This window comes from Synchiropus splendidus, chromosome 14 (genome assembly GCF_027744825.2).
Source record: "Synchiropus splendidus isolate RoL2022-P1 chromosome 14, RoL_Sspl_1.0, whole genome shotgun sequence".
Taxonomy (NCBI): domain Eukaryota; kingdom Metazoa; phylum Chordata; class Actinopteri; order Syngnathiformes; family Callionymidae; genus Synchiropus; species Synchiropus splendidus.
The window spans coordinates 7,532,272-7,547,535 of NC_071347.1; the positions used below are offsets into that span (position 1 = coordinate 7,532,272).

Below are 15,264 nucleotides of genomic sequence, written 5' to 3' on the forward strand. Positions count from 1 at the left end.
TAATATTTATGTTTAAAACAATTATCGTGTTCAACTATTTAAAAAAATTAATACACATTGCATTTAGTATTATTGGTTGAAATTATTAAAAATTTTGGTTTCAACAATTTAAAAAAACAAATATTGAATTGTATTCAACTACCCAATACTTTGATGTAACAAATATACTTCCATATAAATATAACAAAGAAGAAGAAAAAAAGTGAGTAATTTATGATCAACATATAGTGGTACTGTAGATGTGAGTCCTGTATATAAATATTGTGCGAAGACCTTGAGGTCCAATGTGTTCAAGTTATCAGTGTCTCACATACGTCAGGAAATGTCTTTTTTGAAGAAGAAAAATGCTGCGATTTCACATGTATTGCTTGCCTGAGCTTGGGAGACACACCTGTGGCCTGTTGGTAATCAGCAGTCTGGCTTACATTTGGAGTCTCAGTTGCAGGTACGAGCAACCTTCACTGGCGGCTCTCAGAAGGATGGAAAAACAAAGGTAAAGATCGCCTGAAGGCATAACCACATATGGTTGCATCTCTTACTCACTGCTCTTCACTGTAGCGTGACAGTCCACCCACTGATCCCACTCTGGGCTCTGGCATCCGTCTTGCTGGCTCTGGTCCTGCCTGTCTTCAGCCTGGAGGTCCTGGAGTGTAATTTCTGTCCAATGCAACTGAGGGAAAAGCCTTGTGCTAACTTCACCACCCTCTGTCAGCCAAACCAGCGGTGTGCCAGCTCCAAGGGCTACTACGGCCCGGTCCACATCCTGTCCTCCCAGGGCTGCGTGGACAGCCGCCTCTGCGGAGAGGAAGAAACCACCCTCTATCGCAGGGTGGAGTACAAGGTCCGTCACTCCTGCTGCTGCAGAGACAAGTGCAACAAGACGCCCAAGCCTGAATCGCTGCTGAAGAAGCTGGTGGAGATGATGAGGAACATGGTGGAGTACAAGAACATCACTCAAGCTCTGAGAAAGGAGATGAGGGACTCTTGTGCCAACTATACGTCACCCAGCGAAGTGTAGAGTCAGCAGTTGAGACTGAAGGGGAGGCCTGCTAGCCTCAGGCGCTTTACCCAACCCTCATTTTAGTGTGGTTTCGATGCTCCAGAGAGACGAAGGTGGGCTTGTCAGCCATCCTCCTGGAATATCAGCAAGTATGTCGAATCAAATGTCACAGAATAAACCAGTCATTTCACCTGGCATTGACTCCTCATTCAGAGAAAATGATTTCTACAACTGAAAAGAGTCACCAGTCACTCAAGTCACACATGCGTGCATCGTATTTTTCTCGAATTATCTTTGCTAAATAGACTATGGAAACTCCTTGTTATGTAATAGATTATAGACACACACATCATCCTAAATCACTTCAGAAAGCACAGCTGCCTTGTCTCTCAAAGGCCAATTCATGTGGTCACATTATTATGGTTTATCACCACCAAGACCTGCATCTGTTTTCTCCCAATAATCTGCCTCCTGGTGGACATTAAACTACTGCTGTCATGCCTGAAAACTGAAGTATATTTCCAAACAGTCTGGTCAATGGTCCTGCATTTTGAATGAAGAACATGTTTTGTCAGAAAAAAAAAAAGTTCACCATGTGATTCTCTCATGTGAGTTAATCACCGACAGTCCAGCAGCAGGTGTGTGTTGTCAAGGTGTGGCCTGGCAGGAAGCAACAACTCAGAAGGAGGACGAAGGGCTTCTGCTTGTTTGAGTGAGCTGCGAGTTTGTAAGTATATAAAACTGATATAAATGTTGGGAGAACTCGGAAACGGCCCATTTCATTGAGTCAGTTCTTCTTTACAGAAGCTAGTGTTTCAACATGTGAGAAAGTCACAGCTGCTGGTTGCAAAAACCGAAAAAGTGGTAGAGAAAAACAGATTATTTTAACTGATGGTAAAATAATTTTCTGTCATCATTCCATCCCTGGGCTGAAGTGGAACTATAAAAACAAAACCCTGTTACTGCTCCCCTTCACACCATTTGAGTCTAATAGTATGGAAGAAACTTGAAGGAGTCCAAACTAAAAATAAAGCAGAGTCTTTAACTTGGAAAATCTGGCTGGATTTCATAACTGATGTCAATTGAAAGATGCTGATGGTGAATACAAACCAGGTCTTTGATTTCTGTGACACTGAAAAGCCATGACAGCCTCATGTTCACAGCTCAATAGGTGGAATAGCAACAGTTGTTAGAACAGAACACTAACCCAATCTTCTCTTGTTCTCAGAGCAGACATGTGTCGCCTGCATGTGACCCTACTGTCCGTCTACTTTCTCGTTCCCTCGCTGCTCTGCAAAAACCTACGCTGCTTTTTCACCCCGATTGCGGAGACGCACAAGAAAAATGAGTTTGTGAGGACGGAATGCCGCCCAGACGAGGTGTGCTTCAAGGCCATCGGTCGCTACGGCAAGTTTGAAGCCCTGTCAGGACGAGGGTGTCTGGCAGTGAAGGACTGCGGTCGGGTGGTCCCCTTCACGTACCGCGGGGTGGAATACACTATGACCTATGACTGCTGTGAGGGGTGGTACTGCAACGCGTGTGAGGGCCTGGCAGCTGAAATCTTCTCCATCTGTCTGGTAGTTCTGACTCTGTTCATTTTTAACACCTGACCAATGCTAACCTCCTGGGAGCTTCCTCTGCAGCCCCAGTGTGGAGCTACAGTGAGGGACTGCGACACCCAGTGAGAAGCTACTGAGGTGCTGTTTTAAAGATCTTAGCTGCATATTGTTTTATTGAAATTGTGTATGTCATGAGTGATACAGTGCAATGCAAACTGAACAATTTGTATACCCTCAATGGTGCTGGATCCATCCCAGGTTTCGGGACCAAAATGTTTGACAGAACAACCAACATTGTTTTGAAGACATTTAAAAAATCTATTGTCCTTTGTGTGAATAAAGACATTTTTAAAAACATGCTGCTACACGCAACCTGGAGGAGGCTGAAAAAAAAAGATAACTCTGTGAATATTGGGAGACAAACTAGACCTCCCACAATTCATGCTGCGTCAGCTTCCACAAAGCTTGACCTTTGGTCGACTAGATGGCGGTACTTCACAGTATCAACTACTTACACAAGGCTTTCTTTCAAGGTAAGTAGGCAAGCTGGTACCAATTGACACAGGAACGAAACAATGCACATGTAAATACTGAATTTCCAACTTTATAAGTGAAAAAGACTTGTTTTTCTATGCTATCTGCTTCATGCTTCTGCTTTGAGGCTCATATTTGTTCCAATAAAAACTTTCCTAGCATTATATAGTGTTACCAAACTGCAGGCCAGGTGTTCATTTGGAATGACAAAAAAATTATCAATATATTTTTGCATTTACAAAATAAATTAGCATGATATGCTTCCATTTGGTTGCAAACACTGTTAAAAGCCCATGTGACAACATTATGTGCAACTAAACAAATCTATATTTTATATATATTTTAGGGAAATGTGAAAAAAAAATGTCCATGTTTGTTTTGTTCATCTCAGGTATTGGATTACCATTTGTGAATTCATTTTGTCCAGGAATGATGGATACAAACTGTGATTTTGAAAAGTAATTCATTATGATGAGCATCAATTTCTGGGTCCAATGTCTCTTCAGAAGTTTGTTGACCTTTTGACAGTCACCTCACTGATGGGAAGTCCTGATTCATTTTCATTTTCATTGACATGGATCTGACTTTTGAGTGTCAAATATTTTAACATAATTCATAAATTCTCTGCTACTTCCAGCTGTAAAAATATTGTACATCACTAGTCAAAACACAACCACTCACACTTAATATATTTTTGAGAGAGGAAGCAGGCATTGCGTTTGAAGCTGATATAAAACTATGACAAAAAAAAAAGAAAAGAAAAAGCAGCACGTGCTTGAGGTTTGGACAGTTCTTTATTTCCCTTTTATAAGGCTGCTGGGTCTCCCCATAGTGGATATACATATATATACACAGGAGATTGCTTCACTGGAGTTACACTGAGGGCTGAGGGTCCATATTACACAGACTTCAAAAACGACACTAAAAGAGCCTCACACCTCCAGGTATCAGAAATCAGCAGGGGGTGGGTGGGTCGAGGTGGAGAACAGCACAAGAGAAGGAAAAGGGGGAGATGATGCAGAATGAGAGCCGGACTCGACTGCCTAATAACTTAACACTAGAAAATAACATACATTTCACGCACAGTGCATCTTAAATAGGTCACGTGAAGAACCATTTACCATAAATATCTGTTGTTTTTTTCATCGGGAAACAACATATATATAAAAAAATTCAACAAAATTATTCAGTCTTTCTTTTTTTCCCCTCCTTTCCTCATCGTGCAAATCTTTTGTTCCTTCCCGGAGTGGAAATTGGGCTTTTTTTTCTTCTTCTTCTTCCACTTTTACCTTCAGCAGAGGACAAGGAGACAGAACCCGGCGCCCCCCTCCCCTTCCCTCCCGACACCCACTTCTCAAAAGCTTATGAATTAGTAGAAAACGAACAAACAAATTAACAAAACACCACAGTCAACTCATCACAAAAAGAATGCACAGACACACGGAACACCAAGAACACGGTTTTCTTTGTTGTTTTTTTTTTTGTCTTTTCTCTTTATCTTCGTTTTCCCTTGTCAAGGTCAGCATCATAGTCGTGGTCTATGTTGGTCAGCGGCAGTGGAGCGGTTCCTTCCCCTGACGGCTCAGTAGATCAAGAAGGCCACTCTCCGATCAGCTGGTCAGTTCAGCAGTGATATAGTATCTCTCCATTTCACAGTGTGGTGGGAAACGCGGGGAGGGTGGGTCTGGGAGGACTGGGGAGGGGGGGCCACAAATGGAGACGGGACTCAGAGGAACCACGGCAACAATTAAAAAGAGTTTATGGCGAAAAGGAAACAACGGCTTCACTCCTTTGATCTGAGTTTTGTTCCTGCCATGACGATTTGGTTGATCAGATGACCCGAATATCAAGCACGGGGTTGAGGGCAGTCTGACTGGAATCCACTTCTAACTGGTAAAAATGGAAGTGTGTGTTGGGGACGAGATGTGATTGGCAGGTTAAAGGACGGCTGCTTCAGCGGCAGGTTCAGGCGCGCTGCCGCAGTGCCCGCCTCTTGCGGCTGTAGTAGTGGCGTCCAGCGGTCTGCCTGGCAAAGTTCATCATGTAGTTTTGCTTCCGTGTGCTGCAGGTAAACAAAGACAGTGAAGAAGGGAGGGGAAAAGGGGCGTCTTCATTAGTGACCCGGAGCATCAGGGAAGAACCCACACGTTCTCATGCACACACTTGACTCCATGCACGCTGGGGGAGGGGTCTGACGCTGGTTCTAAACCATCGCACTGTGATTCATGCTGGCGTTTTCATTCAACCTCAAACACTCAACGGCATTTCAGTGTCATGGTTCAGAGAACTAAGAGGGGACTCTGTAAATTTGTTCTGCAGTGATGAGAGGAAGCACACAGTTGAACTACAGATATCACGAGACAAGACAAACCAGCTAGCACGAGCTAGAGACTGAACTCTGAGTGTTTGAGGTCAGAGTTGAGAGCCATCGCTGGGAGGGAAGTAATAACTTTGAATCCTAAGGCAGCAAGAGGGGAGGGAGGGTCGAAATGAAGAGACAAAAGCTGCAGAAGATCGCTCTTGCTTAGCCTGTTCATTGCCTCTTCCATCCAGCAGGGCGGAGCCAGTGAGCCAGGAGAGCAGCCGGGGGGGTAGGCAGGGAGCCTCTGCGAAGCGGGGATGGGGGTTTGTGGTTCTTGGGGGATTAAGGCATGATGAAGGTGCATGATGGCGAGGGTGTCGATGAGGCGAAGCGGTTGAGAGAGTCTTTCTTTTGGTCAGAGATGAAGAGTGATGATGAAGAAGCTCCTGGCTCTGGCGACATCACAGTCACCTGAGGTTCTTTTGGATGAGGATGTCGCAACAGTCGATCAGAAAAGCCATGCAAGGGACTGGGTGGAGGAGGTTAGTCATGGCAACACGCCGACCAAAAGTTTGGGATGAGAAGTCCATGTTTCTCCCACGTCAGATCTGGTGTAGCATAACGCGGCTCATGTTGAGCTGAGCGTTTCATTTCAAACACTCTCGTCTGTCTGAATGAACGTATCAAGGGTTCCAGGACGCCTTCCTACGTCATCCACGCTCAACTTCTGTTATCACGTATGAAGTGTGGATTATGTGTTTGCAGTGGATCGTGTCCACGTCCATTGGAAATTAAAACATAACCATGTCTCGGTTGATGTTTTAACCTTTTTGCTGCCTGTCACCACCAAACTAGGACACACACAGTGTGTTATTTCGGTGAGAGAAACACTAGTTTGTTAAACGGTAATAGCAGAAACAAAACAGTCGTTGCACGAGTGATGGAATACATCACACAAATATACACAAACACAACAGCACAGACATTTGTGTTTAGCTTCGTAACATAAATGTCAGCGCCACATTGAAATTTCATACTGTGAGATATTGTTATTGCTTTGGGCAATTGTTTTATGTGTTTTGGTTTTAGCCTCCGCCTGGACATTGTGAGCAGCTGGCCGACCTGTCTGTGGCTGGAGTTAAAGCAGGGGCATGGAGATGATCGTGGTGATGAAGAGGAGAGCCGAGTGTCTTAAGTGATGGGGAGTGTGTGCCGTGTAGAGGAATAGAAGGGCGGTCAGGAGTGAAGAGAAGTTGGGGGGGGGCTGCATTCAGGAAGAGGCGGACAACTTACCTGACGCTACAGCCATGCCAGAGGGAGCAGAATACAGAAGAGAGCAGAGGTTAGAGCACGAGAGGGGAGAGACAGGAGGAGGGAGCTGCTGTCTCGCACAAAGGTCTGAGGGGGGCTGAGCCCTGGCCTGGGGAGGCAGCGGCCCGAAAAAGAAAGGAAGAGGAGAGAGGAGCGTGAGAGAGCGAGAGAGAGATCCAGAAAGGTATTAAAGAGTGACCAAGAAGGAGACGGAGGGGGAGAGAAGATTCAATAGAAGCAGGGGACAGGTGACAGACAAGTGGAAGGAGGAGTACCGAGCAGAGGTGAAGAGAGATATAGAGCAGTAATCCATCGGTTGTATTCAAGAAACGGACAGAGAAGAAGAAGGGAGGATGGGTTGGTGGAGGAAGAGAAAAATGACATGATGGGCCACAAGCGGAGAAGTGAGAATGAGGACATGTCGGGAACATCGATTAGCAGAGGTAAGCAAAAGAAACAATTGAGGGGAAGCCAGGGAACGATGAGTGAAGGAGTGGAGGTGTGGTCAGCAGAGAGAAATAAAACAACAGAGCACATGTGAGGAACACTTTTTTCAGCAGACACTGTTGAAAACCGTGCGGACAGCGGTTGTGGGAGAGATGGCGGTCACATAGGCCAGGGGGCAGCTCAGGTCAATGAGAGTGCGGGTGCGTGTTACGTATGTGTGTGCTTTTATATGGGGTTGTACGTGTGGACTGCAACACCTGGGACCACACTGCTGTGATGCTCACAGCAACATGCACCAACATAATCACAATGTTAGTCTTAGTAGGAGCATCTTTCAGTGTCGTGCAGAAATGTGTCCTTTTTACTATACACTGCCACCAACTTAAAAATGCATCGTTGTCTTGAAAAAATTGTTTTCTGGTGAAACATCTTCTGTTGTAGACTATTATGCTTGTGCATCAACAAAATTGTAATCGCGTCACTGAAAATAAAATTGACTTCATAACTTCATAACTTCATTGCCACTTTACTCAATGGAAAGACTTTTTGAATTCTATCTTCATTATGTCCATTTTTTTTAACAAAGGGGGGAAATAAACATACATTCATTTTTTATTGGTGGCTTTTTTTATGCCCACTCACTTACTTGTCAGAACAATCCTGCTCTGTTAAACAAGTTTCCTTTTACTGTTTTGGTTCACAGCCCTTCACTTTCTGATAAACAAAATGCTCAGCAGCAGCTAGTGAGTAATCTGTCTCGACCCACCATAGATGCTATGCTATGTAACATATCATCATATTCTCGGAAATATTGCCCAGTGTTGTCGTCAGCATGGACTCGGTTATGGTCTTTGGTGGTGTCGACTTCACAGACATTTTTGACCGATATATGAGCCATTCCATGTGTGAATGCACAACAGAAACATGTATTTTATAAAAGGACACACCAGCAATTTGCTATATCTGGCCATCTGATTTTCCAACATCTCAGAAAATGAAACAAAGGAACCCCAAAAAATAATGCAAACCTATTAGTTATAAAACAGTAAACTGCAAAACTAAAACGAAAGAACGTTTTCCAAATATTGAGCAAGTAAGAAGCACACATTTCTCTTGTTTTTGCATGAACACTGAATATGCGATGACTGGAAATTACCACAGTACAGCCACCAAACATAGCCAAGCACACAGCTCTATCATGCTTGCGTGACATCAGAAGCCCGGACAGGAACACAGACGACTGGCTGCTGCAGCTGAGCTTGCGTGATGAAGTATCTGTGAGTGTGAGCTGAATGTGTGTCAGTGTTTCGGTGGAGGGGCTAGTTCTACAGGTGAAGCCGGAGCGGAGGAAGATACAAGGGCAGATCTGGGCTCTGTTCGGGGGGCCGGGGCCGGCTGGGAATTGGGTACTCACAGAACAACTTCCACATGGTCCAGTGCCCACTGGTCATGTCCGGCACCGTCGTGGCGCGGCTGCCACCATCGCAACATCACACCTTTAACTCTTGCCTCACTGGAGAATCGATAGATAATGTGGTGAGCGAAAATGAGAAACACAAATCTCGAAAAGGTAAATCAGAAATCTTAGGGCATGTAAAAATATATATATCTCATACACGGTCAGTACTCACAGTGGAATGTTGTAGGAGACCCTTTGGGCCTTAATAAAATCTTTGGGCTGATGCTGCGCAATGACGTGCCAGCTGACCCCGTTGTTGACGCTGTACTGAAGGAGCACTGCCCTGTCTACAGTGTCTGCCTGATCAAGAGCAATGTTACAGCTGTCTGTCTGTGCCACGCTGCCGATCTGCAGCACAAACATGATCTTACTGCGGAACACAGAGAGGGGAGTAACGGGTTAATTGCCAGCATCCCAAAAGTTTTTCATTCATGAACAACAACATAGGTGCTGCACAAAAACAGGGTGGTGAGAAGATTGACAGATAAAAGAAAACATTCCCAAACAACCCGGACTGGCTTTACTCTTGAAGAAATGTGTGACATTGGAGTTAAAAACCAGTAAACACATACGTCTTGGTAGTACCTGTACCTGGCTCTAGTGAGGTCTAGTGGTCGTGTAACAGCCTGCCTCATCTTACAGCCATTAAAATAAAGGGAGTCTCCGTGGGCATGGGGTGAGAGTTGCCCACACCCGCTGCCCACTCCACCACCTTGGATCAGCTGCCAGCTCTCCTGAGACACGCTGCCTGACTCAAAGTTATCTTTGATGGAGCTCGGCAGGTCGCTGCTGGAGAGTGAGCAGTCGTCACCTGCAAGAGAGAAAAGGAGCAAAAGTAAATCAGAGAGATGAAATGATGACTGTTGTTGTCTGCAGATTCATGTGTGAGCAAGTGTTGGAATGTTCGGCCCACCGTGGTATCCCTCATCACAGATGCACAACGCTCCGTTTGCGCAGTAACCGTGACCACTGCAGATGCCTGGACAGGCCTCTCCGATGTAAACATGATCGACTCCCCAGCTCTGGCGCTCTCCAGTACCCTCCTTCTGTATCCACCGGAATTGAGTGGCACTAGAAAAGAAAGTGACTTATTTAGCACGACTGAAAATGGATTCTGACGCCAACAGCATCCACACGTACCCCGAGGACACATGATCAGGGAGTTGGACAGTGACTCTGGTCCATGTTGAGCTGTTGACCGGACTGTAGATTGTTGACTCATGGAACTGGAAGGGGGAACAGCCCACGTTGTTGACGGAGGAGGGGAGACACTCTGACTGAACCAGCTGCCATGAGTCAGACCTGACAAGAGACAGAAGGGGGAAAATCGTGCGACCAGAATACACATCGACCCGACAGTTTAAAAGGCCGAGTGATTTATAATGTGAGAAGTGAATTCTGACTTGAAGCCTCCTACTACCTTGCATCCTTCCTGTACTGCAGAAGGACAGAGTGGTGGTCTTCACAAGTGTCGGCCTCGCAGCCAACAACTATCTAAAGATGCAATAGAAGAAAACAACAACATTACAGTCATCGTTGCTTAAAGGAGGCCTATCATGCTCCACCATGTCTGAAGAGTTAGACACAGTCTTGGCAAGATGAAACGTCACCATAACAGGGTTGTGAAAGAATGATGGAGGTGGAAGCGACTCATATTTGTGAATGTGGGGATTTCGTGGGGGGCGGCACATCAGCCATTTTTGTAGTCCTTGCTTTTTAAACCAACTAAACCAAACTAAATAGGACTCAATAAATACAAACTTTTAAATATTTCTGATGCAAAGCCACTTTATAAGTGTGAGAGATCACAAAAGAACCCACTTAAAATGAAAGGGATACCTTAAACTGAAGGACATAGCCAGGTTGAACAATGAGTTCTCGAGTGGCCAGGATGTTGTGCGTCCTGTCCTGGTTCTTGTTTGGCCAGTACAGATGGAATGAAGGATTTCCACAGAAGCCAGCGGTCCTCACAGCGTTCGGATAGAAACTCCAGCTTTCCTCGTGAGACACTCCCTCTGGTGATTTCAAAATGTGTCATCCATCATTGCGCTCAGGTGGTGGGATGAAATTATCTCACCGTCATCAAACGTGTCGAGAAGGGTGGACGGATTGATGTCTGACCCGCCCACCAGGATGTTGTCTATGGCCCACTGGGCTCGCTCCAGGCTCGGGGTCGCCAACCCAGAGGAAATAGTAAACGGCTGCCACCAGCGTAGGCGTGTAGCATTCGTGAGCGCCCCCTCAGGGAGCACAATGTAGTCCCTCCTCACAGACACGTACTTCAAATAGTCCATCTCATGCAGCAGAGTCCAAGACACACCTGATGGGCAGAGAAGGATCAGAAGACTAGGAAATATAAATGAAATACACACTAGGGCGTTGATCTCGCACCTCCATCTGTGGAGTAGTCTAGCAACACACCCTCTTTGCGACAGGTGGGACGATGGCACATGGTCATGTTGTCTTCACTTCCGATTCTGGCCCAGTACTCAACAAATCTGACCACAAACAGTAAACACTTAGTATGTACGGCAAACCAATAAACACACTACGGTATGAGTTCAGGACTGACTTGGCTCCTCGCAGATCCAAATCAGCTGTGATGGCTTGTCTGGCATCAGCACCTCCAAAATACAGAGCGGTTCCCTCCACCAACACACCACAGTCTGTACAAGGTCGCCCCCCTTCCAGGGTCTGCCACTGAGGCCCGGCAGCTCCGTCCCAATCAAAGCGTTCTTTGAGAGATGCCTGCGAGAAAGCGTCACACGCTGCCTACTCTGTCGCTTCAGACAAGAAATATCAGCAACACACCTTCAAAGCTGCGCTAGCATAGCAGTTGGGTCCTGTAAAACCAGGATCACAGAGGCAACGTTGATCCAGACAGTCACCATGCCCCTCGCAGTTGTTCTCACACGCCGGCCCAATGTAGAAGTTCTCCACAGCCCACTGTATGTCTGAGTGCTGCTGGTAAAACCTGAACCGCACTGAGCTACAAAACAGATTTGAAAAAGTGAACAACACACATTTACTCTCAATGATTTATATGAGAACATCATGCATATTTAAATGCAAAAGGTTAGCCGGTGAATAATTGATCACGTAGCAGCAGTGATAAAGCATTAAATATGAAGGAGTGAACATTTAGCAGAGGACGGGGAGTTAGAGACTTACGTGCCGGCCAGGCTGTCAGGCAGTGGATACACCACCCGCTTCCAGCCATCGGCAGGGAAAAAGACGGAGGGTTGGGACACCTGGCCTCCACAGCGAGGGTCAGCAGGCAAACACTGGGGCACCAGGTATTTCCAGGTCACCCCAAAGTCCATGGAAAACTGAACATGGACTTGTCTGTCCGCGTGGCGGTCTGGAACACTGCAGCCAACTGCAATCTGAAGGCCACGGATGAGAGGTGAGCCTTGTATTTTCTTCTCATTATGGAATATATTTCTCTAAGTCATATTACAAGTGTTGTCATTTCCTATCAAGCAACTGCTGGTTACCTTGAACTGCATGACCCAACTCTTCCCAGGAATGATGTCATGGGTGACTGCATAGACCTCTCTCCCATCGGCACTGCCACAGACCATGACTCCATCAGGTGAGCTGCAGAAACGCTGCAGGGAGCAGTCCTCTGAGAACAACCAGTGATCGCTCACTGAGAAAAGAACACAAGCAACTTACATGAATTATTTCTGCGCTTATACCGGCAGGCCACGAGGTCACCTCTGGACCTCACCTATGGGCGCCTCCTCTTGCTCGCTGAGTTGATCCGTCCTGCCTGAGTTCTCGTCGGCAGGAGCTCTCTCGTGGTTCGGGAGAGCAACTCCTCCAAAAGTGTCGGAGATTTGCGCCCGCGGGTCTGAGCCAGCGATGAGCACATTATCTAAAGCCCAGTCACCGTGGTCGGCTCCCTCGTGCTGAGGCTGCCACCAGCGCACGCGCACTCCCTCTTGACGGGCAGCAGGGGGCAGCAAAACATTCACAAATCTGAAACAAGAATCACGACCCCTCTGTTTCCATTGACGGTGGCTGCAAATGCAGGACCTTTAAAAACTCACCCAGGCTTTGTGTACAAATCATAGAAAATCTCTGTCAGCAGATGCCAGTTGATTCCTCCGTTCAGACTGTACTCCAGAAGAACTCCCTGGTTTCTGTTGCTCGGTGGGATCATGCAGCCGTACATGAAGTAGAACTGGATGAACTCGGCGTTCGTCAAGTTTAGGTCCACCGTCACCAACTGACGGCTGCAGCTCTGGGCATGGGAATAAACGTGTCACAATTTAGAGCAGTCAACAGCGATAAACCTTTGTTTTGATTTTTAAAAAGGTGAGAGAATATAGTTTATAGATATGTTTACATATGTCTTGTTCACCTGTGTGTGGAAGGTATGAATTGATAAAGATCAGAACAATAAATTGACTTGTTAGGACTAGTTAAAAAGTGAAGAAAAACAAATAAGGCTTGAACTATAATCCATAAAGAATCTACATATTTTATTGACTCATATTGCTGGAGAAAAACAGTGTCAGACTTTAATTTAAATTTAATTATTGCTCGAGTCTTTCTGTCGCATCAGTGCTGCTGAGTTTGACAAGCGTCAGAGAGTAATATCCACCCAATAACTCTGATGACCACTGGACTCACGCCATCTGTCCCAGAGGTTTTCCAGCACGAGTCTCTTTTCTGATTCGAGCTACTCGGAAACTATCGTTGCTGGTCGTGCTGTCTAATGAGGCTCAGCTCTGGTTTGAGCTGAAGCTAAAACTTGTCTTCATACTGACTGACATTCCATGCATGTTTTTGCAGAAACTGAACAGAGGTCAATGTTTTTATCATCATCGATAAGTCTGTTTGAAGATAAGGCTGAATGCTTTGAGTGACAAAAACCTCTTAGTGAAAGCTCTGATCATCAATAAGGTCTCCATGATAAGACTCTTCAAACTTACAATCTTCTCCTCTGTTCGGGTCCATACACGCCTCATTTCTGTGATGTTTCTGTTTTTCTATTTTTTATTTTTTTTAATACAATCAGTATTGTGAAATAGAAATTGGTTTTATTTCATAAAACCAAGTACTTATATTCAGTCCTTTCATCCTTCCATACATTAAACTATTTTTATATGAAGTGCTCTTTGTGCTGGTAAATATGCTTACAGCACTGCTTTGGAACTTTTTTTTATTCACTTTTTGTGGCTTTTCCCTGTAAATATTCGAGATCATTTAGGGTACGGATTATGACACAAAGAGCAATCGAACAATTGATGATGCCTTGGAGTTTATATAGTAAATTCATGTTCATTCATCACTACTTACACCACTGAAGTGCAGTGCAGATCCTGAAGCCACAGCTCCACATACAGTGCTAAGTTTGCCTCCAGTGAGCATGTGCCAGTGGCCTAGTGACGGCGCTCTGCTGAAACTGTCCTTCAGCTGTGAGGGCAGGGGGGCAACAGGCTCATCACAGTACTCTCCACCCCATTCTGGGTCACATCTGGAAAACAAAAAAATACGTTTTATGACTCTAAAAATATCTTAAGCAAATGAAGAAGTGCATGTGTCTTTAATTCCAAATAATCAACAGTAATCTTTCATGGAAAAATAAATCAATCTTTTTTTAAAAAATGACTCACACGCAGGAGCTCTGCTGGCACCGCCCGTGCCCTGAGCACATATCTGGGCAGCCATCTCCGATGTAGAGGTTGTCCAGAGCCCAAGTCTGCTGCTTATCAAAAGGAGCCTGCTGGAACCAACGGAACCTGGTGGCTGGAGACCTGACAATTTGACAAAAAGACATTCAACAAAAGGAAAATACAGTGACAAGATGATTTCAACATGAATCACATTTCAAACAAAATCTGGTTCTGTTCTTAGAAGGTCTTTGAAGTCATGCTGACCGTGCGTAGGATGGGATTGGCAGAGTAACTCGACCCCACTTGTTGTATGTGTCAGAAACTAGAATTCTCTGCAGCGTGTAAGAAGAACAGTCTGGGCTTGTTGGCAAACAGTCTCTGACCACAGGTTGCCAGGTCAGTCCCAGATCCAGAGAGAACTCCAGCTCTACAGCTGCCGAGACAAATGAAAAGTCACTTCAAACTTCTATATCTTACATCAATTTGATAGTGGTGAGTTATATTTTTGTTGCTTACAGTAGCAGGAGGTGGTGACAGAGCAGGAAGCGGAGAAGTCAAACTGAATGAAGGCATCTTGACCCAGACTGATGTCTGTGGTCACGGCGTAGCGAGTGTTGGACTTCTCAATGAAGGCAAACGCAGGTCCATCAGAGCCACAAACAGGCATTCGTGTTCCTCCAGGGTTGAGGAGCCAAGAGCGCCCATCAATAGCAGAGAAATCATCTTCCAGTGGTCCCCACCCACTGGCACTGCCTCCAACCACCACCTGGTCAATCACCCACGGGCTGTAAAAATGCCCGTTGTCAGAAGGCTGCCACCAGCGTAGACGGGTGGAGGGAGTGCGGGCGCGCAGAGGGATTTCCAGGGCCACGAGGCGAGCTTGATTGCTGTTATTGCTAAAGAGGAATTCCTGAAGGAGACCCCATGTCAGACCTCCATTCACAGAGAACTGCAGCAGAACGGGATGGGAGCGAAGGTCCGGAGCTGCTTTCCCACAGCCGAGACGCAGGAAGAACTGAACAAAC

General features: G+C 45.8%; 1 protein-coding gene across 1 annotated transcript in view; it reads right to left on the reverse strand.

The window, feature by feature from the left end:
• Positions 1-3,770: 3,770 nt before the first annotated feature.
• The window catches only part of reln (reelin), a 74,372-nt gene continuing 62,878 nt past the window's right edge, over positions 3,771-15,264 (reverse strand). The window contains exons 44-64 of the mRNA XM_053885314.1: positions 14,756-15,264; positions 14,504-14,672; positions 14,240-14,380; positions 13,923-14,100; positions 12,668-12,861; positions 12,346-12,596; positions 12,110-12,264; positions 11,784-11,998; positions 11,424-11,601; positions 11,185-11,360; positions 11,004-11,110; positions 10,690-10,932; positions 10,452-10,627; positions 10,033-10,106; positions 9,753-9,914; positions 9,526-9,683; positions 9,204-9,423; positions 8,785-8,982; positions 8,568-8,666; positions 6,689-6,815; positions 3,771-5,155 (exon numbers count right to left, since the gene is read on the reverse strand). Of these exons, the coding sequence (XP_053741289.1) occupies positions 6,695-6,815; positions 8,568-8,666; positions 8,785-8,982; positions 9,204-9,423; positions 9,526-9,683; positions 9,753-9,914; positions 10,033-10,106; positions 10,452-10,627; positions 10,690-10,932; positions 11,004-11,110; positions 11,185-11,360; positions 11,424-11,601; positions 11,784-11,998; positions 12,110-12,264; positions 12,346-12,596; positions 12,668-12,861; positions 13,923-14,100; positions 14,240-14,380; positions 14,504-14,672; positions 14,756-15,264 (3,724 nt within the window). The 3' untranslated portion in view covers positions 3,771-5,155; positions 6,689-6,694. The remainder of the gene's footprint in view (positions 5,156-6,688; positions 6,816-8,567; positions 8,667-8,784; positions 8,983-9,203; positions 9,424-9,525; positions 9,684-9,752; positions 9,915-10,032; positions 10,107-10,451; positions 10,628-10,689; positions 10,933-11,003; positions 11,111-11,184; positions 11,361-11,423; positions 11,602-11,783; positions 11,999-12,109; positions 12,265-12,345; positions 12,597-12,667; positions 12,862-13,922; positions 14,101-14,239; positions 14,381-14,503; positions 14,673-14,755) is intronic.